General features: G+C 45.7%; 1 protein-coding gene across 1 annotated transcript in view; it reads right to left on the bottom strand.

The window, feature by feature from the left end:
* The window catches only part of LOC126482148 (uncharacterized), a 211,461-nt gene extending 203,502 nt beyond the window's left edge, over window positions 1–7,959 (bottom strand). Inside the window, exon 1 of the mRNA XM_050106124.1 lies at window positions 7,768–7,959. Coding sequence (XP_049962081.1) covers window positions 7,768–7,959 — 192 coding nt within the window. The remainder of the gene's footprint in view (window positions 1–7,767) is intronic.
* Between the last annotated feature and the right edge of the window lie 14,534 nt (window positions 7,960–22,493).

The raw sequence follows: 22,493 nt of genomic DNA, 5'->3' as shown, positions 1-22,493 counted from the left end.
GTGGTTCTAAGTTCTAGGGGACTGATGACCTCAGATGGCAAGTCCCATAGTGCTCAGAGTCATTTGAACCATTTGAACTAGCATTTCACATTTTCAATGGCTTATATAAACCTGTGATCTTGCAGTGACAGTCACTTCAATACATTACCTAGACAAATGTTTTCCCGAAATTTCATTACACTACATTAACTGTTTTTTGGTCTTGTGATTTTTGTACGTCAGTTCGTTTTTTGGTTGACTGGCTAAAATATAGCTCCGGGTCAGTGTAAAACTAGAAATTTCTTAAAAACAACTAATAAATTGTCTGGTCCCCGTTCCCTAGTTTTGTCACTTTATTCTGCAGCCTCACTATCGCTGTATGCTGCTGTATGCTTTTATCCGATCTGCACAAAAGAGATTTGGAGCTGAAAGTCTCGTAATTTGTCTTTCCACAGAAAATGCCGGACAGTGCTCCTACAACGGCGGCAGCAGCAGCAGTTTGGTAGCTAAACTTCAGTAAGAACCAAGTAGACTGCTCCATTCATAAGAAGTTCCATGATGTCAGACAGTCACACAACATCCTTTGTGCAGGGCATAGGAGCCTCTACAAACTGGTTCGATTAAGACAGGGGCAAGGTATCTGAAGAAAGTTCTGCGACATCTGAGAGTCACGTGTTGTCTTATTTGTTCGAGTGTTCAGTGACACGTCCAAGCAGACCATCCTCCTCTGGTTCGGTCAGATGGGATGTTGTCCCTCACCTGCCATTGTGGCTTTAGAGCATCCCCAGACCAGCAACTGTAGGACGTCGAAAGTTCACCGAAAAGCCCAGCCATTTTTCTCATTTGTAGGGCAGTCCTTCGAATTCTGTTTGTGTAATTGTTCTGATTTTCCCGTCTGTGCTTAGACACTAGACTGTGCTTCGATAAGTGAGGAAAATAACTTCCCTGACTCAACCGGAAAATATAAACTAACCCCACTTGAGCCGTGTATCGACTCGTGCTACACCTTGTGTTTAGATTGCATTGGTTTTCCTTTTCTTCCCCTGACATGTTTTGCCTGTCATTAAGTGGCTGCTTGGTTGTCTTTTCCCTCTGCTATCGATATCTGCGTTTGCTTCCGGGAAACTGCTATGGAGGAAGTGAGATCTGGTAACTTCGTGTGGTGACGCCAGTAATCGTGTGTTTGCTGAGACCTTTGATTTTTTTAATGGCGGTTTTGGTAGCTTCACTGCCTCACCGTACCTTATTAACAAAGTTCTGTATTTACTTTAGTAGCCTGTTTACTAATGCTCTTTAATTTTTTTAAACTATTGTATTGCTATAAATTACTTGATTGCCGTTAGCGGCGTGTTTTGAAAGGCTGTTATTGCCGTACTGCTAGCTTGTGTGTTTTTTTAAAAAAGAAATTTTTTAATTGTGGTATTGCTATAAATTACTGGATTGCCGTTACAGGCATGTTTTGAAAGGCTGTTATTGCCGTACTGTTAGCTTCTGTGTTTTTGTTTTTGTTTTTTTTAAAGAAATTTTAAACTGTTGTATTGCTATAAATGACTGGATTGCCGTTTTTTAAAAGAAATTTCTAAACTTTTGCATTGCTGTAAATGACTTGATTGCCGTTAGCGGCGCGTTTTGAAAGGTTGTTGATTGCCGTACTTCAAGATTGATGTATTGCTATAAATGATTTGATTGCCGTTAGCGGCCTGTTTAAAAGGTCGTTTATTCCCGTACTGTTAGTTTCTGTAAGATATGAATAAAACATTTGTGTGTAAAAATCTCAACTCGACAGTAAACTATTAGAAGTTTGGCCCCGTTTCCCAACTTTTGGTGTGGCTTGTAGTAACCGTAACCACTGTGTGTGTCACCACTCACCATTTCAGAAAAGTGGTGAACACTACAGTAGCTGTAGGACTCAGAAATTTTTAGCTTTCTGTTAGTGCCTTCAAACAAGCAGCTAAATCTCGAAAAGTGGTGGGTGTCCTGTTTAGAGTTACAGAAATATTTATGTCGACTTCTCCATTTCATCATTTTGGAGTGTAAAATCAGATATTATAGCTGATATCGGTTTCGGGACCTTTTTGTCACAAAAGAGTGTGAAGGGTCTCAGGTAGGTGTCACAAGTGTGCAGTGGTCTTTTTAGAGTCAGTGTTCGAGTGCGGCAATATATGTCGAAAAATTGATGCAAACTACTGAGCAGCGATCTTTTTTGAAAGTGTATTTAGATACATATTCAATTGGGTTAAGTAAGTCCCGAGGGAGCACGTGCTCAAAGACAAGGGAAGACTGTGGTATTTCCCACAAAAGCGCACGAAGTGTCTCAGGGACGATTTGACAAGCGTATCGCGATCTTTTTTTAGAGCCTGTTTTCAAGTGCGGTGGTGGCATTCCTCGGAACAAAACGTGCAATTACATCGAAAATTGTTTAAATATTCTTGGGTCGTCTGCAAAGCTCTCTCATTTTCTTTGTGCACTGTTATTTTTAACTCCTGTGACATCTTCAATTTATGTATGTGCCAGTATTCTGCAACACCAGATGTAATAGCTCCTGAAGCAGTTCGTGTATCCTTGCGTTGGGGATGGGAAAGAGGAAGGTTGCGGGTATTTCCAAAGCGACAGGAAGTATGTGGCCACCCATACGGCTACAGCGTGTCGGTGCCATAAGACGGCGTTGTCGCTGGGGGCAGGGAGCATGCGCACTGGAGTGAATGTCTTGCCTCTTGCGCTTTGGAAGACTGACTGGACTTTTATCAAATCATCTACAGTTCCAGCACACACATTTATCAGTATGACTTGCAAAGTGCAACTTACCCCCATCCTGCTGCATCTTTAGTATATCATAAAGCGTATTTGTCTTCAAAAATATCATTGCTTTCCAAATATTATGCAGGTGGCTATCGACACAGCCCTGAGCTGGAAGATTACAGCTAATACACCCATTACACTCCTCCTCCAGCACAGACATCTCATCCATTGAACAAAGCAAATAATTACGTCCGTCCTCCCAGTCCAGCAGCTAGACACAGACTGAGCGAATCTCCCACTATTTTCCCCCAGACCGCCATCTTGGATTATGTCATGGGACGGTAGAAGGGGATGGCCGACACTGCCCTCTGATGGTGATGCTGTGAACTAGACCAGTTGTACTCTGAATCTCACAGTGAACACACCGTATGGAGCTACTGTCTATGACAATTCTAATTTCTGTAAAGTCAGTACCACCATTAGACTGTTTTTTACTTACAGCGTTACATTTACACTTACACAATCATGATTTCGGCTTCAAAGTGCCATTACCAAGTGTTTTAAGTGTTATAAATCGCCTAAGATGGCATACGACAGATACAGATGATGCAATTTGATTTGCTTTCTTAAGGTGCATGAAAGGTCTTCTGGGCCAGCTTTATTGGGCCCTTCCTGTATAAATTCATAATTCCAATACAAGATCTGATACATCCAGCACTTCGCTGTAATCCTAGAACACACCAGTAACATGAGTGCAATCCAGGACCACGGTTTACTCAAGACGAGCTTATAGCTTGAACTGTAAACATCAAAGCAGCTCCTCTCTATCATATCCCAGCTGTCTTCATTCTTTGCAACAGCGAATCAATATTTTTACCACTTCATCGACGTGCGCAGCTTTCCTGATGTCTACCTCCTCCTTTTCCGCGTAATAAGGTAGCTTTATTCTATTATTTCTCAGCGTTTTCCTGAAACAGCGTATTTCTGCAGATATTGCTTCTGTACTGTTACTATGGTCTCACCGCAGGACACCACATTGGCTAGGTTGTAGGCTTCAAATCGGCAGCGGTCCGTCAGTACACATCGGACCCACGAGTCGCCACTGTCGACGCTGGCAGACCGAGCGCCGCCACTCGGCTGGTCTTACGAAACAAGCTGTTGTGGGTTGGCAGGAAAGCCAACACCGGGATACAAGAGGAAGCCGAAAGGCACGCGTTTTAGCTCACGCGGGCAGGCGTGAGGTCTGGAACAGGACAAGGAAATTAGACTTTAGAAAAACGGACGTAGCTGGTGGAATACTTAACTTTAATCCATAAATGGTGAACGTCGCTCTTGACGATACATTAATCACAAGATCAATAGCAACTGATAATGGCGCCTTGCTAGGTCGTAGCAAATAACGTAGCTGAAGGCTATGCTAACTATCGTCTCGGCAAATGAGAGCGTATTTTGTCAGTGAACCATCGCTAGCAAAGTCGGTTGTACAACTGGGGCGAGTGCTAGGAAGTCTCTCTAGACGTGCCGTGTGGCGGCGCTCGGTCTGCACTCGCTGATAGTGGCGACACGCGGGTCCGACGTATACTAACGGACCGCGGCCGATTTAAAGGCTACCACCTAGCAAGTGTGGTGTCTGGCGGTGACACCACACAAGTTAGCTCATTGGCCAATTCTACAGCCGATTTTAATAGGAATGGATCACTTGTTATAGCTTCAGAGATCTCATTTGCAGAGACGCTAGTTAGCATAGCCTTCAGATAAGTCAGTAGCTACAACCTTGCCAGGTGCCACATACAGATTATGCATTGACAATTGATCTATATGTGTGAAGCAATCAGAATTGTAAAGAAGTATTTGCAGTTCAGTATATAACTGTGCTTGTAAATATGATTGTACAAATATCGACGTTCGCCGCTGATGCTGAATTAAAGCTAAATATGTAATTGTATTCCTATCACATAACTAATGAGGAGGTATTGAATAGAATTGGAGAGAAGAGAAATTTGTGGCACAACTTGATTAGAAGAAGGGATCAGTTGGTAGGGCATATTCTGAGGCATCAAGGGATCACCAATTTAGTACTGGAGGGCAGCGTGGAGGGTGGAGGATGTAGTTTGCAGTAGGTACTGGGAGATGAAGAAGCTTGCACAGGATAGAGTAGCATGGAGAGCTGCATCAAACCAGTCTCTGGACTGAAGACCACAACAACAACAACAACAACAACAACAACAACCTGTCTACTAGCTTTCTAATCACCTGAGATGTTCCAGATACATCCCGTCAAGTATGGTTCATTTATCTTCACGTCGGCCTACGTGATCAGCACGTGCATTTAATGGCCACACCTCGTGATCAGACTAAGAGTCAAATTGCGTGACTCAACCAGGTCACCCTTTTTCCATGAGGCCCATAGTTCCGCCTCATACATAACAGTTACAACACATTTTGTTTATACTGGGTAGACAAAAAAAAAAAAAAGAGCCAGAAAATATTTCGTACACCTTAAGACAGGCATACAAACTTACATCATCTGCATTTAGGCCAGAACAAGTGTGACGGGTAGCGTATCTTAAGGGGCATCAAATACACTCCTGGAAATGGAAAAAAGAACACATTGACACCGGTGTGTCAGACCCACCATACTTGCTCCGGACACTGCGAGAGGGCTGTACAAGCAATGATCACACGCACGGCACAGCGGACACACCAGGAACCGCGGTGTTGGCCGTCGAATGGCGCTAGCTGCGCAGCATTTGTGCACCACCGCCGTCAGTGTCAGCCAGTTTGCCGTGGCATACGGAGCTCCATCGCAGTCTTTAACACTGGTAGCATGCCGCGACAGCGTGGACGTGAACCGTATGTGCAGTTGACGGACTTTGAGCGAGGGCGTATAGTGGGCATGCGGGAGGCCGGGTGGACGTACCGCCGAACTGCTCAACACGTGGGGCGTGAGGTCTCCACAGTACATCGATGTTGTCGCCAGTGGTCGGCGGAAGGTGCACGTGCCCGTCGACCTGGGACCGGACCGCAGCGACGCACGGATGCACGCCAAGACCGTAGGATCCTACGCAGTGCCGTAGGGGACCGCACCGCCACTTCCCAGCAAATTAGGGACACCGTTGCTACTGGGGTATCGGCGAGGACCATTCGCAACCGTCTCCATGAAGCTGGGCTACGGTCCCGCACACCGTTAGGCCGTCTTCCGCTCACGCCCCAACATCGTGCAGCCCGCCTACAGTGGTGTCGCGACAGGTGTGAATGGAGGGACGAATGGAGACGTGTCGTCTTCAGCGATGAGAGTCGCTTCTGCCTTGGTGCCAATGATGGTCGTATGCGTGTTTGGCGCCGTGCAGGTGAGCGCCACAATCAGGACTGCATACGACCGAGGCACACAGGGCCAACACCCGGCATCATGGTGTGGGGAGCGATCTCCTACACTGGCCGTACACCACTGGTGATCATCGACGGGACACTGAATAGTGCACGGTACATCCAAACCGTCATCGAACCCATCGTTCTACCATTCCTAGACCGGCAAGGGAACGTGCTGTTCCAACAGGACAATGCACGTCCGCATGTATCCCGTGCCACCCAACGTGCTCTAGAAGGTGTAAGTCAACTACCCTGGCCAGCAAGATCTCCGGATCTGTCCCCCATTGAGCATGTTTGGGACTGGATGAAGCGTCGTCTCACGCGGTCTGCACGTCCAGCACGAACGCTGGTCCAACTGAGGCGCCAGGTGGAAATGGCATAGCAAGCCGTTCCACAGGACTACATCCAGCTTCTCTACGATTGTCTCCATGGGAGAATAGCAGCCTGCATTGCTGCGAAAGGTGGATATACACTGTACTGGTGCCGACATTGTGCATGCTCTGTTGCCTGTGTCTATGTGCCTGTGGTTCTGTCAGTGTGATCATATGATGTATCTGACCCCAGGAATGTGTCAATAAAGTTTCCCCTTCCTGGGACAATGAATTCACGGTGTTCTTATTTCAATTTCCAGGAGTGTATTTTCTGGACCAGTTTTATTTCGCCCATTCCGCATGTCATTGTTCCTAGTCCACAGAACATTGTGTAATTAAAAAAATACTGAACTCAATAATAACAGGACTGACAATACTGCGGTACCACATATTCACTATTAAAATTGTTATGTATGAGGCGGAACTATGGGCCTCATGGAAAAAGGGGTGACCTGGTTGAGTCACTCAATTTGACTCTTAGCCTGACCACGAGGTGTGGCCGTTAATTGCACGCGTTGATCACGTAGGCTGACGTGAGGATCCATGAACTATACTTGACGGGATGTATCTGGAACATCTTAGATGATTAGAAAGTTAGTAGACTGGAATACAATTAAATACTTAGCTTTAATTCAGCATCAGCGGTGAACGCCGATCTTGACTTTGTACAATAATATTTACAAGTGCAGTTATAGACTGAACTGCGAATACTTTTTTCCAATTCTGATTGCTTCACCCATATAGATCAATTGTCAATGCATAAACTGTATGTGGCGCCTGGCTAGGTCGTAGCTACTGACTTAGCTGAAGGCTATGCTAACCGGCGTCTCTGCGAATGAGATCTCTGAAGCTATAACAAGTGAACCATTCCTATTAAAGTCGGCTGTAGAACTGGCCAGTGCGCTAGCTTGTCTCGTAAGACCAGCCGAGTGGCGGCGCTCAGCCTGCTAGCGTCGACAGTGGCGACTCGCGGGTCCGATGTGTACTGACGGACCGCGGCCGATTTGAAGCCTACAACATAGCAAGTGTGGTGTCTTGCGGTGACACAACAACAACTCCTAATATTACTGTTATTGTGGCATCTCCATCGAGCCACTCATTTCATTTAAGTTCATTTAACTCCTTCCAAAAACTCTTATCAGTTTCCCTTCGCTGGAACAATTGCATGAAATCAGTGTCATGAGGCAGCTGTTTACCATTGGCATTCGCCATCTGATCAGATGGAAAGCCACTTAACGGTAAACTGCACAAGGAGACAGCAGGAATTCAGAGCAGAGTAGGTGGCAACTAGTGGTCAGAAGTTGCGCACCTGGCTGGAACCGCACTGCCGGGTGTAACCGCAGCAGTAGTTCGGTAAGACGCCGCCGGCGCGCCGGAGCGCTGCCTGAGTGGCGGGCGCACTACTTGCTGGAGATGCGCGCCGCACGCTAAGAGGATTATACACTGCTCGCCACGCCACTTTGCAGGGGCACAGTTCGCCCGTCTTGTCGGGAGCCGGCATCCTGAGTGGCGAGCGACTACTTGGCGCCAGTCTTAGCAGCAGAGGGCTCAGGTTCCATTCCTGTTCCGAGTGCCTTTCTTTTTTCAGTCTTCGTCCAAATTCGTCAGTACTGTTCGAAGAGCAAGAGCGCAGTCCTGTGTACCACACGTGGGGAACCAAGAACGGCTTTCCCTATTTCATTCGCTAATGTGGTAAGGCTCTTCGAAATCAGACCTCGCTGCTGAATGATTTTGATTGCGAGAGCAAGAGCTCACCCTTTGCTTTTATCTTCTTGTAGAAATAGTAAATAGCCAATCAGTTCCAAATTGGGAGGTATATCTACATCTACATCTACATCTACATTGATACTCCGCAAGCCACCCAACGGTGTGTGGCGGAGGGCACTTTACGTGCCACTGTCATTACCTCCCTTTCCTGTTCCAGTCGCGTATGGTTCGCGGGAAGAACGACTGTCTGAAAGCCTCCGTGCGCGCTCTAATCTCTCTAATTTTACATTCGTGATCTCCTCGGGAAGTATAAGTAGGGGGAAGCAATATATTCGATACCTCATCCAGAAACGCACCCTCTCGAAACCTGGCGAGCAAGCTACACCGCGATGCAGAGCGCCTCTCTTGCAGAGTCTGCCACTTGAGTTTATTAAACATCTCCGTAACGCTATCACGGTTACCAAATAACCCAGTGACGAAACGCGCCGCTCTTCTTTGGATCTTCTCTATCTCCTCCGTCAACCCGACCTGGTACGGATCCCACACTGATGAGCAATACTCAAGTATAGGTCGAACGAGTGTTTTGTAAGCCACCTCCTTTGTTGATGGACTACATTTTCTAAGCATTCTCCCAATGAATCTCAACCTGGTACCCGCCTTACCAACAATTGATTTTATATGATCATTCCACTTCAAATCGTTCCGCACGCATACTCCCAGATATTTTACAGAAGTAACTGCTACCAGTGTTTGTTCCGCTATCATATAATCATACAATAAAGGATCCTTCTTTCTATGTATTCGCAATACATTACATTTGTCTATGTTAAGGGTCAGTTGCCACTCCCTGCACCAAGTGCCTATCCGCTGCAGATCTTCCTGCATTTCGCTACAATTTTCTAATGCAGCAACTTCTCTGTATACTACAGCATCATCCGCGAAAAGCCGCATGGAACTTCCGACACTATCTACTAAGTCATTTATATATATTGTGAAAAGCAATGGTCCCATAACACTCCCCTGTGGCACGCCAGAGGTTACTTTAACGTCTGTAGACGTCTCTCCATTGATAACAACATGCTGTGTTCTGTTTGCTAAAAACTCTTCAATCCAGCCACACAGCTGGTCTGATATTCCGTAGGCTCTTACTTTGTTTATCAGGCGACAGTGCGGAACTGTATCGAACGCCTTCCGGAAGTCAAGAAAAATAGCATCTACCTGGGAGCCTGTATCTAATATTTTCTGGGTCTCATGAACAAATAAGGCGAGTTGGGTCTCACACGATCGCTGTTTCCGGAATCCATGTTGATTCCTACATAGTAGATTCTGGGTTTCCAGAAATGACATGATACGCGAGCAAAAAACATGTTCTAAAATTCTACAAGAGATCGACGTAAGAGATATAGGTCTATAGTTTTGCGCATCTGCTCGACGACCCTTCTTGAAGACTGGGACTATCTGTGCTCTTTTCCAATCATTTGGAACCCTCCGTTCCTCTAGAGACTTGCGGTACACGGCTGTTAGAAGGGGGGCAAGTTCTTTCGCGTACTCTGTGTAGAATCGAATTGGTATCCCGTCAGGTCCAGTGGACTTTCCTCTATTGAGTGATTCCAGTTGCTTTTCTATTCCTTGGACACTTATTTCGATGTCAGCCATTTTTTCGTTTGTGCGAGGATTTAGAGAAGGAACTGCAGTGCGGTCTTCCTCTGTGAAACAGCTTTGGAAAAAGGTGTTTAGTATTTCAGCTTTACGCGTGTCATCCTCTGTTTCAATGCCATCATCATCCCGTAGTGTCTGGATATGCTGTTTCGAGCCACTTACTGATTTAACGTAAGACCAGAACTTCCTAGGATTTTCTGTCAAGTCGGTACATAGAATTTTACTTTCGAATTCAATGAACGCTTCACGCATAGCCCTCCTTACGCTAACTTTGACATCGTTTAGCTTCTGTTTGTCTGAGAGGTTTTGGCTGCGTTTAAACTTGGAGTGGAGCTCTCTTTGCTTTCGCAGTAGTTTCCTAACTTTGTTGTTGTACCACGGTGGGTTTTTCCCGTCCCTCACAGTTTTACTCGGCACGTACCTGTCTAAAACGTATTTTACGATTGCCTTGAACTTTTTCCATAAACACTCAACATTGTCAGTGTCGGAACAGAAATTTTCTTTTTGATCTGTTAGGTAGTCTGAAATCTGCCTTCTATTACTCTTGCTAAACAGATAAACCTTCCTCCCTTTTTTTATATTCCTATTAACTTCCATATTCAGGGATGCTGCAACGGCCTTATGATCACTGATTCCCTGTTCTGTACATACAGATTCGAAAAGTTCGGATCTGTTTGTTATCAGTAGGTCCAATATGTTATCTCCACGAGTCGGTTCTCTGTTTAATTGCTCGAGGTAATTTTCGGATAGTGCACTCAGTATAATGTCACTCGATGCTCTGTCCCTACCACCCGTCCTAAACATCTGAGTGTCCCAGTCTATATCTGGTAAATTGAAATCTCCACCTAAGACTATAACATGCTGAGAAAATTTATGTGAAATGTATTCCAAATTTTCTCTCAGTTGTTCTGCCACTAATGCTGCTGAGTCGGGAGGTCGGTAAAAGGAGCCAATTATTAACCTAGTTCGGTTGTTTAGTGTAACCTCCACCCATAATAATTCACAGGAACTATCCACTTCTACTTCACTACAGGATAAACTACTACTAACAGCGATGAACACTCCACCACCGGTTGCATGCAATCTATCCTTTCTAAACACCGTCTGTACCTTTGTAAAAATTTCGGCAGAATTTATCTCTGGCTTCAACCAGCTTTCTGTACCTATAACGATTTCGGCTTCGGTGCTTTCTATCAGCGCTTGAAGTTCCGGTACTTTACTAACGCAGCTTCGACAGTTGACAATTACAATACCGATTGCTGCTTGGTCCCCGCATGTCCTGACTTTGCCCCACACCCGTTGAGGCTGTTGCCCTTTCTGTACTTGCCCAAGGCCATCTAACCTAAAAAACCGCCCAGCCCACGCCACACAACCCCTGCTACCCGTGTAGCCGCTTGTTGCGTGTAGTGGACTCCTGACCTATCCAGCGGAACCCGAAACCCCACCACCCTATGGCGCAAGTCGAGGAATCTGCAGCCCACACGGTCGCAGAACCGTCTCAGCCTCTGATTCAGACCCTCCACTCGGCTCTGTACCAAAGGTCCGCAGTCAGTCCTGTCGACGATGCTGCAGATGGTGAGCTCTGCTTTCATCCCGCTAGCGAGACTGGCAGTCTTCTCCAAATCAGATAGCCGCCGGAAGCCAGAGAGGATTTCCTCCGATCCATAGCGACACACATCATTGGTGCCGACATGAGCGACCACCTGCAGATGGGTGCACCCTGTACCCTTCATGGCATCCGGAAGGACCCTTTCCACATCTGGAATGACTCCCCCCGGTATGCACACGGAGTGCACATTGGTTTTCTTCCCCTCTCTTGCTGCCATTTCCCTAAGGGGCCCCATTACGCGCCTGACGTTGGAGCTCCCAACTACCAGTAAGCCCACCCTCTGCGACTGCCCGGATCTTGCAGACTGAGGGGCAACCTCTGGAACAGGACAAGCAGCCATGTCAGGCCGAAGATCAGTATCAGCCTGAGACAGAGCCTGAAACCGGTTCGTCAGACAAACTGGAGAGGCCTTCCGTTCAGCCCTCCGGAATGTCTTTCGCCCCCTGCCACACCTTGAAACGACCTCCCACTCTACCACAGGTGACGGATCAGCCTCAATGCGGGCAGTATCCCGGGCAACCACAGTCGTAGTCCGATCAGGGGATGCGTGGGACGAGCTGGCCGTCCCCGACAAACCCCCATCCCGACCCCCACAGTGATGCCCATTGGCAACAGCCTCAAGCTGTGTGACCGAAGCCAACACTGCCTGAAGCTGGGAGCGAAGGGATGCCAACTCAGCCTGCATCCGAACACAGCAGTTGCAGTCCCTATCCATGCTAAAAACTGTTTTGCTAAGAACGTCTGAACTAATCTACAGAGAGCGCAAACAAATCGACAAAATTTAAACGGTTATTAAAATACAAGATTGCCTAGTAAATGCAGTAATGCTGCTACTTGCGCACTGCTGACACTGCTCGGCGGCGGAAGGAGACTAAGCGAAATTACACTATTCAGGTACCAAAACACGATGCTACACTCTCAAATACTATAATACGCCCGAAATGTATGAATTAAACAATGCAAGAACCAAAAACACGCAAAGAAATTAAGAATTAAACTATGTAACAAATGAGTGAGCTAGGAGTATACGACTTGCTGCTCAGCTGCTTATCCAACGGCGGCAGGGAGCACACTGACTGCGACCAACCGACACTGGCCGTTCAAAACAAAACAGTAGACAAACGACTACGCGAATTTACACTATTCAGGTACTAAAACGCGATGCTACAACTCTCAAATACTATAATACGCCCGAAATTTATGAATTACACAATGCAAGTACCAAAAACACGCAAAGAAATTAAGAATTAAACTATGTAACAAATGAGTGAGCTAGGAGTATACGACTTGCTGCTGCAGCTGCTTATCCAACGGCGGCAGGGAGCACACCTCTTTACCATGGTTTCAACACTTATTAAAGCATCTTTGTCAGAAGGAAATATTTACAACCTAAACAAGTTAACAGTGAAATATGTATATCATTACGAATACAAAAAATTATTCTGTCTTACTGTTTTACTACTTGATCTTACCACAATGACCTTTCTGAGATGGTAACTTACTATTTATTGTCATTTTATTGATTTTAAATATGTACACAGCTACATATGATCTGGTTTTTAAGTCATAATTTTAATTTGAACGTTTTGATCAAACTTAGCGTGATAAAGTTTGTCACTATCACGCCCTCACTTGCCAGAGGTTTTTGCTTAGCCCAAGTGATGTGTACGTGACGCTAGTACACTAGCTGCACATTGGTGAGGAAATACCAAATGGCAACAACCATTTTGTGCGTGTTTTAATTATTATGGAGGTTCAAGTGGTTCTGAGCACTATGGGACTCAACTTCTAAGGTCATCAGTCTCCTAGAACTTGGAACTACTTAAACCTAACTAACCTAAGAACAGCACACACATCCATACCCAAGGCAGGATTCGAACCTGCGGCCGTAGCGGTCGCGCGGTTCCAGACTGTAGCGCCTAGAACCGCTCGGCCACCCCGGCCGGCTATGGAGGTTGTATTTCATATCTGACTGACGTCTTTGCGCTATATTTTAACTTACGTCTACCACAACATATCATCCAATATGTCTGAATAGTTTTTTTGTATAACACACACAGCATATATAGATTTTCACTGTTAACTTGTTTAGGTTGTCAAAATTTCGTTCTGAAGAAGACGTTTTCATAATCGTTGAAACTGTGATAACGAGGGTTTAACAAACTTTCCATTTTGCAAATTGTTGGCTGTTCACTGTTTCTACACGAAGAATTCATCCTACGGTTGCTGCTTCAGCCATGTACAAAATTTTAAAATCTTCGCTTTTACAATGTGTTGAATTCTGCTACGCCCACTTTCAATGACTTGGACGAATGTCTGTCGAGGAATGGCAGCCCATTCTTCTTCAAAAGTAGAAACCGGAGAGTGCAGTGATGTTGGGTACCGGGATCAGGAACGAAATCGAGCTTCTAACTTATCCCAAAAGGTGTTCACTGTGTTGATGTCGGTAATCTGAGGAGGCCAGTCCATTTCAGGAATGTTATTGGCCACAAACCATTGCCTCAAACAAGCTGCTTCATGGCAGGGTGCACTGTCAAGCTGATACAATCACCACTGCAGCTGTGAAGATGCGGACTCAGTGCTCTGTGACGTCGAGGCACATTGGCCACAGTTTGATTGGTGTTTTCCGTGCTGCCTCATGTGTTAGCAGCTTGGGTTGGTGAGTAACCAGAGTGCTCTCACTTACATCGTAAACGACATCCTGGTAAGCACCCATTGTCTCTGCACAGAGTGTGCGACTTTGAGCTGGGTCACAATGCAGCCTTCGAAAGGTGGGGGTTCCTCAGTATCGGAGTACATCTATGGGGAAGGAATTAAGCGGCACCTGCGACACGCCCCTAAGCGATAATCATTGTTTGGCTGCTCCCTAGTCTCACCAGTTAGACCTCCAGGAGGCCTGTTGGTGGATGTCTCCAAAAGCTTCCCATCAGTCGTGACTCGAATGGCAGCACTGTGGGTTGCTGTTGCAAAATCCTCCTGGCAAACTCGCTGTTTCGTCGGAGTCCGAAGACAATTTTCGTGGAACAAACGATGGACCAACACACTTCCCACCTCCCATATGGTCAGCTATGAACTGAGTACATATAAAGCCACTATAGATAAGTAATATTTGAGACAGTAGTGAGAATGGGTACATGATATGGAATGTGCTGGAATTTTCCTGGGCAAGTTACACTTTTAAAAATTTATTTCAAAAAATCTAAAATTTTACACTTGTCCCAGGAGCTCCTGTACAATATTCAGGATAGCACAAGTTAACAACTAATTAAGCACACAAAATAACAATGCACTTAACCTTTCTCAAAACTCGAGGCATTTGACACTTACATAAGATCAGTTCAATATATAAAAATTAAATCTCAATAACATATTCATAAATTACATACACTGCATCGTCAAGACATATACATATTTTAGACTTCACGTATCCTGATATAAAGCAAACCTGTTTTATCAGAACACTTGAATAAAAGGATAAAATTTTAACTGAAATAATATGTGGCGCCAGCGGCGCATTAACTGCTTTGACACAAGTTATGGGTGGCAACATTCAATAAAACTATGCACTAAATTAAATAGTACAATAAAATATATACAATATCCAATCAATAAAAGCTTAATGCTACTTGACAGCAACCAAAAGAGGACAGAACCTGTTACTCTTAGCCAAACAGAGAATCAGTGAAATCACATCAAACAGAAACGTAATCGACAAAAGAGATGGAACATAACATTCTACGAGGGTTGTTTTTTAAGTAACGGCCGTTTTTATTAAAAAAAAAAAAAACAAATACTTTCGTAAAAAAACTTTTATTTTCTGATTCTACACACTTTTACCTATTTTTCTGGATAGTTGCCTTGTTTATTTAAGCACTTGTCATACCATACAACTAAGTTTTTAATTCCCTCTTCAAAGAATTCGGCCGCCTGCTCCGACAGCCAAGAGTTCACGGCCGCTTTCACTTCATCGTCGTCATTGAAGCGCTGCCCGCCAAGATGGTGTTTCAGGTACCGGAAAAGGTGAAAATCGCTAGGAGCAAGGTCGGGGCTGTATGGTGCATGGTCCACAACTTACCAGCCAAAAGAATCAATCAAATCCCGAGTCTTTGGAGAGGTGTGAGGTCTAGCGTTATCGTGCAGGAGCAAAACTCCTTTTGTCAGCATGCCGCGCCTTTTATTTTGAATTGCTCTGCGGAGCTTCTTTAGAGTTGCACAGTAGGCGTCTGAGTTGATTGTCGTTCCTCGTGGCATAAAGTCCACTAGCAAAACACCGCGCCGGTCCCAGAACACAGTTGCCATAATCTTACGTTTGACAGCGTCTGTTTGGTTTTGACCTTGACGGGTGAGGTTGTGTGTCGCCATTCCATCGATTGTCGCTTGCTTTCGGGAGTGATATGGGATACCCATGTTTCATCTCCAGTGACAATTTGACTCAACATGTAATCCCCTTCTTCCTCGTAACGAATCAAAAAGTCAAATGAAGTGGCAAATCTCTTCCCTTTGTGGTCCTCTGTGAGGAGTCTGAGTACCCACCGAGAACACACAAGTTTAGGTTTTCAGACACAATTTTGTGCAAAACCGATCTTGAAACTTGTGGAAATTCCAAAGAAAGAGTGGAAATTGTGAATCTTCTGTCCTCACGAATCTTTGTTTCGACTGCAGCCACCAAATCATCAGTGATCACAGAGGGCCAGCCTGAGCGTTCTTCGTCATGGACGTTTTGACGGCCATTTGTAAACTCTCAAACCCATTGACGCACTTTACCTTCACTCATTGCATTCAAGCCATAAACTTCTGTTAACTGACGATGAATTTCTGCAGCTGATAGGCTTCTCGCGGTCAAAAAACGTATCACTGATCGTATCTCACACGCGGCGGGCGATTCAATAATCGTAAACGTTATAAAGTAGCACAGCGATGCGTACACGTCAGCTACAGAGCTGCAACTTGCATCAGTGTGAACGGGAAGGATGCCGGCAAGTGGCGCGGTGGCTTGTTGCGGCGTCCGCGCTAATTACGGGACTATACGCGCGAACGGCCCTTACTTAAAAAACAACCCTCGTATTCTAGTCCACGACATAGTGGCTGGCAGTCGAAATACTGTGAGTCCTGGATTCGGATCTGATACGTTCGTATCGATGTTTCTGGTAAGCTATTGACGGTGCTTTGACTTTAAGTTTCCTCGGCACGCCACGAGATGATGCCACTTCCGCATGTGCTGCCTTGGAAGGCGAATGTGTAAATGCTGTGCGAAGAAAGACGAGCATATGCAAGATATAGTCAGCCATTCTGTTGGCAGGCAGGAATACGTGATAGTTTCCCAGTACAGTGTAGAGTGTTTATATTGAAAGGTGGCGAGTTTCCCTGTTGGGAGATGGTTACTAGCTCCATTTGCTGTTGTCGAACATTCAGTGGGGTGAAGACAGGTTTTAAATCCGCCACAAAAGTACTTCATCGAGGTCTACCTGCTGCGGGGCTATTTGGCAGTTATTACCATCATATAATGGAAGTTATGGTGAGCTCCTTTCTGCTGCATTGCGAAAAACTGAGTTGCGCCAAAGGTGAGTGAACATACTCCTCACCTTGGGAGCTCACCGTGCCCCATCATTTGTGTGTTTCTTCTTTTCTTCAGAATTCCAAGGGAGTCCCAGCGATAACTTGGCCATGTTTTGGATGATCTCATTTTGTTTGTAACTATTACGCCGCTTGGACGTAATTCGTCATAAACTGCTTGCTTTTTACAGCCTGAGCTGGCCCTCGATCAAATGTGCGCGATTCGGCGAAAGGGGCCGTCTAGAAACTTTTTACTCTTTTGCTAAATTCATTTTATGTTACATGAAACAACAAGTTTACTGTTACCAGTCACCGTTTTATTTATTTCCACGATGCATTTCAAAGGTTTAAACCTCCATCATCTGGTGGATATACACTCCTGAAAATTGAAATAAGAACAACGTGAATTCATTGTCCCAGGAAGGGGAAACTTTATTGACACATTCCTGGGGTCAGATACATCACATGATCACACTGACAGAACCACAGGCACATAGACACAGGCAACAGAGCATGCACAATGTCGGCACTAGTACAGTGTATATCCACCTTTCGCAGCAATGCAGGCTGCTATTCTTCCATGGAGACGATCGTAGAGATGCTGGCTGTAGTCCTGTGGAACGGCTTGCCATGCCATTTCCACCTGGCACCTCAGTTGGACCAGCGTTCGTGCTGGACGTGCAGACCGCGTGAGACGACGCTTCATCCAGTCCCAAACATGCTCAATGGGGGACAGATCCGGAGATCTTGCTGGCCAGGGTAGTTGACTTACACCTTCTAGAGCACGTTGGGTGGCACGGGATACATGCGGACTTGCATTGTCCTGTTGGAACAGCAAGTTCCCTTGCCGGTCTAGGAATGGTAGAACGATGGGTTCGATGACGGTTTGGATGTACCATGCACTATTCAGTGTCCCCTCGACGATCATCAGTGGTGTACGGCCAGTGTAGGAGATCGCTCCCCACACCATGATGCCGGGTGTTGGCCCTGTGTGCCTCGGTCGTATGCAGTCCTGATTGTGGCGCTCACCTGCACGGCGCCAAACACGCATACGACCATCATTGGCACCAAGGCAGAAGCGACTCTCATCGCTGAAGACGACACGTCTCCATTCGTCCCTCCATTCACGCCTGTCGCGACACCACTGGAGGCGGGCTGCACGATGTTGGGGCGTGAGCGGAAGACGGCCTAACGGTGTGCGGGACCGTAGCCCAGCTTCATGGAGACGGTTGCGAATGGTCCTCGCCGATACCCCAGGAGCAACAGTGTCCCTAATTTGCTGGGAAGTGGCGGTGCGGTCCCCTACGGCACTGCGTAGGATCCTACGGTCTTGGCGTGCATCCGTGCGTCGCTGCGGTCCGGTCCCAGGTCGACGGGCACGTGCACCTTCCGCCGACCACTGGCGACAACATCGATGTACTGTGGAGACCTCACGCCCCACGTGTTGAGCAATTCGGCGGTACGTCCACCCGGCCTCCCGCATGCCCACTATACGCCCTCGCTCAAAGTCCGTCAACTGCACATACGGTTCACGTCCACGCTGTCGCGGCATGCTACCAGTGTTAAAGACTGCGATGGAGCTCCGTATGCCACGGCAAACTGGCTGACACTGACGGCGGCGGTGCACAAATGCTGCGCAGCTAGCGCCATTCGACGGCCAACACCGCGGTTCCTGGTGTGTCCGCTGTGCCGTGCGTGTGATCATTGCTTGTACAGCCCTCTCGCAGTGTCTGGAGCAAGTATGGTGGGTCTGACACACCGGTGTCAATGTGTTCTTTTTTCCATTTCCAGGAGTGTACATTAGTTAGTATGACATTTGCGTGTGTGTTGTGTTACGATTTTTTGGAGGAACTTGTGGTACTGTCTAGTGGAGGAACAAGGCACTATTTCAGAACATGGTTTTGGTTTTCTTCTGACAAAAAATTAAACTTATATCTAACGGTAAACATAAAATAAGTAAAATAGAGTACCTCCAGTGGTCACAGGTTCCTTTCGCTGTCATAAAGCGTCACATGTATACTGTCATATTTGTAAACAAATATGGCGTCTGGAATCTGCTTGGTGCAAGGTTTGTATAGCAGAAGAGAAGACATAATCGCAAAGTACACAGAATATACATCGTAACAACATTATTACAGAATAATTATTTAAAGGATTTGGAGGTATTTGTTTTGAGGCGTCGAATACATGTGTGTGTACTTCAGGTGGCATATAAATCCGATTTTGACAAGTTAAAACAGCTTATACTTCATACTCGTTTGTACACTCAGGTGAAATGTTAAAATGGCTTAAACTTCATACTTACTAATAACAATCAGGTGAAATGTTACAGACTTTAAGTACAATAATCATATTGACTACAGCAGTAAAATTATACCTAAATTAAGATATTTGATTGGGATTAATAGACAGGTGTGAGAGGCTGGAGGCAGAAGAGAGCAAGAGAGAGAGAAAGTGTGTGAGAGAGAGAGAGAGAGAGAGAGAGAGAGAGAGAGAGAGAGAGAGAGAGGGTGAAAAGAGTGATTGTATGAGAGCAAACTTTACATGGCAAGGGGTCTTAAGATTACATGTTACATATATTAGCTGCCTAAAGGGTGGGGTAATACATTGGTTAATGCTTTAAAATATACAGACAGATACACAATTTGTGCCAGCAGTTGATATACATATAGTTTCAAGCTGACAAGGGGTACAAGCTGTTGGTGTGATAAATTATCTGTAAATGAGGTCAATCTCTTGTACTCTTGGCGGCTGTCAATATTTATGGTAAATATTAAGGTGCGCGCGAGCGTGTGTGTGTGTGTGTGTGTGTGTGTGTGTGTGTGTGTGTGTGTGTGTGTGTGTGCATTTTTAATGATGTAGGCAGTTCCTAAAAACAGAGATGATACTATGGTAAATATTGCCATTTAAGATGGATTCAGGTTGTTTTGTTTGGTGTTTGTATGTTTGGAGTGTTTCAAGGATGTCTAGTTTTCTGCCTTTTGGTTGGATGTGTAGGATGCTAATACTTGTGTTGTTAACATGGTGTTTTGTTTCATGCAGGTGAGTGGCTATTGCTGATGTGTGGTACTTTTTTTTGTTTTTTAGTGCTGCCATGTGTTCCTTGAATCTAATCTCAAATGATCTGCCTGTCTGGCAGGCTCAAAACTAACTCCTTCACTTATCCGATATCTAATTGTTGTAAGACGCTGTTATGTGTATGTTAACATTTGTTTTGTTTTAGAGCTCTGAAACAACTTTATTCTACCTGTGTAGAACTAGGGCGACGAACTGTTGCGACCGATGTCGAATGTAAATGCCAGCTTCTAGGCAAAGTTTGCAGGACGCGGCCTTGACGTTCCCCGTCGGCAAAAAATCTGAGCTGTAATTTAACCTGTGTCATTTGAAGTCTGTTTGTCTAAGGAACGGTACAGCGTTCGTTCTAAATGTTGGCGACAGTAAAATTTTGAAATTACATTGTTTAATTTGGTCTTTGGTCTTTAAAGATTTTCATACTATTGGCGCTTTAAATAATTTTTTTATGTTAACTGTCGTTGGCGCCTTAAGCTATTTAATCCTTTAACACTGAATGTAACTGGAGGCGTTTTTATAAAATATCCGATTTTAAACTGTTTTACTTTTTGTGCTTTTACAATTCAGTACTTATCTGACTTCTTTAAATAAACTTTCCAAGTTACCAGCGTGTGCCTTGTGTAAATTTGTTTGTGCTACAATGAAATTGTAAAAACGTTTCTGCAAAGTTTGGGCTCAGTTGTTCACCACTCATGGATCACCGTATCCTAAGCATTTAAGAATACAGCTCCTGCAAAAATTTTCAGTACAAATTACCAGCAATGGCGACCGAACACTTACAGCGTAAAGATGTCACCCTCGTTTTGCCAATGGACTTGTCAAAGAAGGTTTCGGCGGGGGCAGAGGTTGAGGGCACTCTCCTGCCCTTATGGTAGGAAACTGCTCCTAACAGGGGAAAGAATCAGCATCGATCAACGGCATGGTTATGCAGGCAATGGAATCCATTTCATTAAAAACAGACAACGTGTATCCATCGGACATGTGGTCTAAACTGAAAAAGTGTCATGATGATCTCTCCACTGGCCAAAGATTCCGTATTAGCCGCCCATTCGGATCTCCGGGAGGGGACTGCCAAGGGGAACGTGTCTATGAGAAAAATACTGAAGGGGTAACATTCTATTAGTCGGAGCTTGGAATATCAGCTTGAAGATGGTACTGAAGCTAGAAAATCTGAAAACAGAGTTGCAAAGTGTCAATCTAGTTAGAATGAGGGGTCAGTGAAGTGAAATGGAAAGAAGACAAGGATTACTGGCCAAATAAGTATAGCGTAAATATCAATAGAAACAGAAAATCGTATAACGGGAATAGGATTCGAAGGCAGGACAGAGAGTGAGTTACTGTGAACAGTTCAGTGATAGGGGTGTTCTCGTCAGAATCGACAGCAAACCAACACCAACACTTCAGATATATATGCCGACGTCGCAAGCAGAAATAAAATACCACACATCAAAAAAAGTTTTGCATCACCACGGTTCCCAGAACTCCTGAAGATAGACTTTCATTGTGGATATCGTATCACAGACGCAGTCCCTTTGACTGTTGAGATATGTTACTAAAACCGCGCAAAGATGTAAACAACCACGCATGAGCAGCGCCTATTAGACGGAGAGGGTCAGGCAGCCGATCAGTTCCAGTCATTCCACCAGGAAGGAGGTACATGGCTCGTGTTGTCTGTAGTTCAACCATGCCTAGACGGTTAATATCGCGGTTCGATCGCGTCTGCATTATTACTTTGTGCCAGGAAGGGCTCTCAACAAGGGAAGTGTCCAGGCGTCTCGGACTGAACCAAAGCGATGTTGCTCGCTCGGACATGGAGGAGATACAGAGAGACATGAACTCTCGATGACATGCCTCGTTCAGGTCGCCCAAGCGCTACTACTGCAGTGGATGACCGCTACCTAGGGATTATGGCTCGGAGGAACCCAGCCAGCAATGCCACCATGTTGAATAATGCTTTGCGTGCAGCCGCAGCACGTCGTGTTACGACTCAAACTGTGCGCAATAGGGTCATGATGCGCAACTTCACACCCGACGTCCATGGCGAGGTCCACGACACCATGCAGCGCGGTACAAGTGGGTCCGACAACGTGCCGCATGGACCGCTCAGGATTGGCATCACGTTCTCTTCACTGATGAGTGTCGCATATGCCTTCAACCAGGCAATCGTCGGAGACGTGTTTGGAGGCAAGCTGGTGAGGCTGAACTCCTTAGACACACTGTCCAGCGAGTGCAGCAAGGTGGAGCTTCCCTGCTGTTTTGGGGATGGAATTATGTGGGGCCGACGTACGCCGCTGATGGTCACGGAAGGCGCCGTAACGGTTGTACGATACGGGAATGTCATCCTCCGATCGATAGCGCAGCCATATCGGCAGCATCTTGGCGAGGCGTTCGTCTTCATGGACGACAGTTCGTGCCCCTATCGTGCACATCTCGTG

Source organism: Schistocerca serialis, chromosome 5 (genome assembly GCF_023864345.2).
Source record: "Schistocerca serialis cubense isolate TAMUIC-IGC-003099 chromosome 5, iqSchSeri2.2, whole genome shotgun sequence".
Lineage (NCBI taxonomy): Eukaryota > Metazoa > Arthropoda > Insecta > Orthoptera > Acrididae > Schistocerca > Schistocerca serialis.
This window is presented reverse-complemented; position numbering and strand designations above follow the sequence as displayed.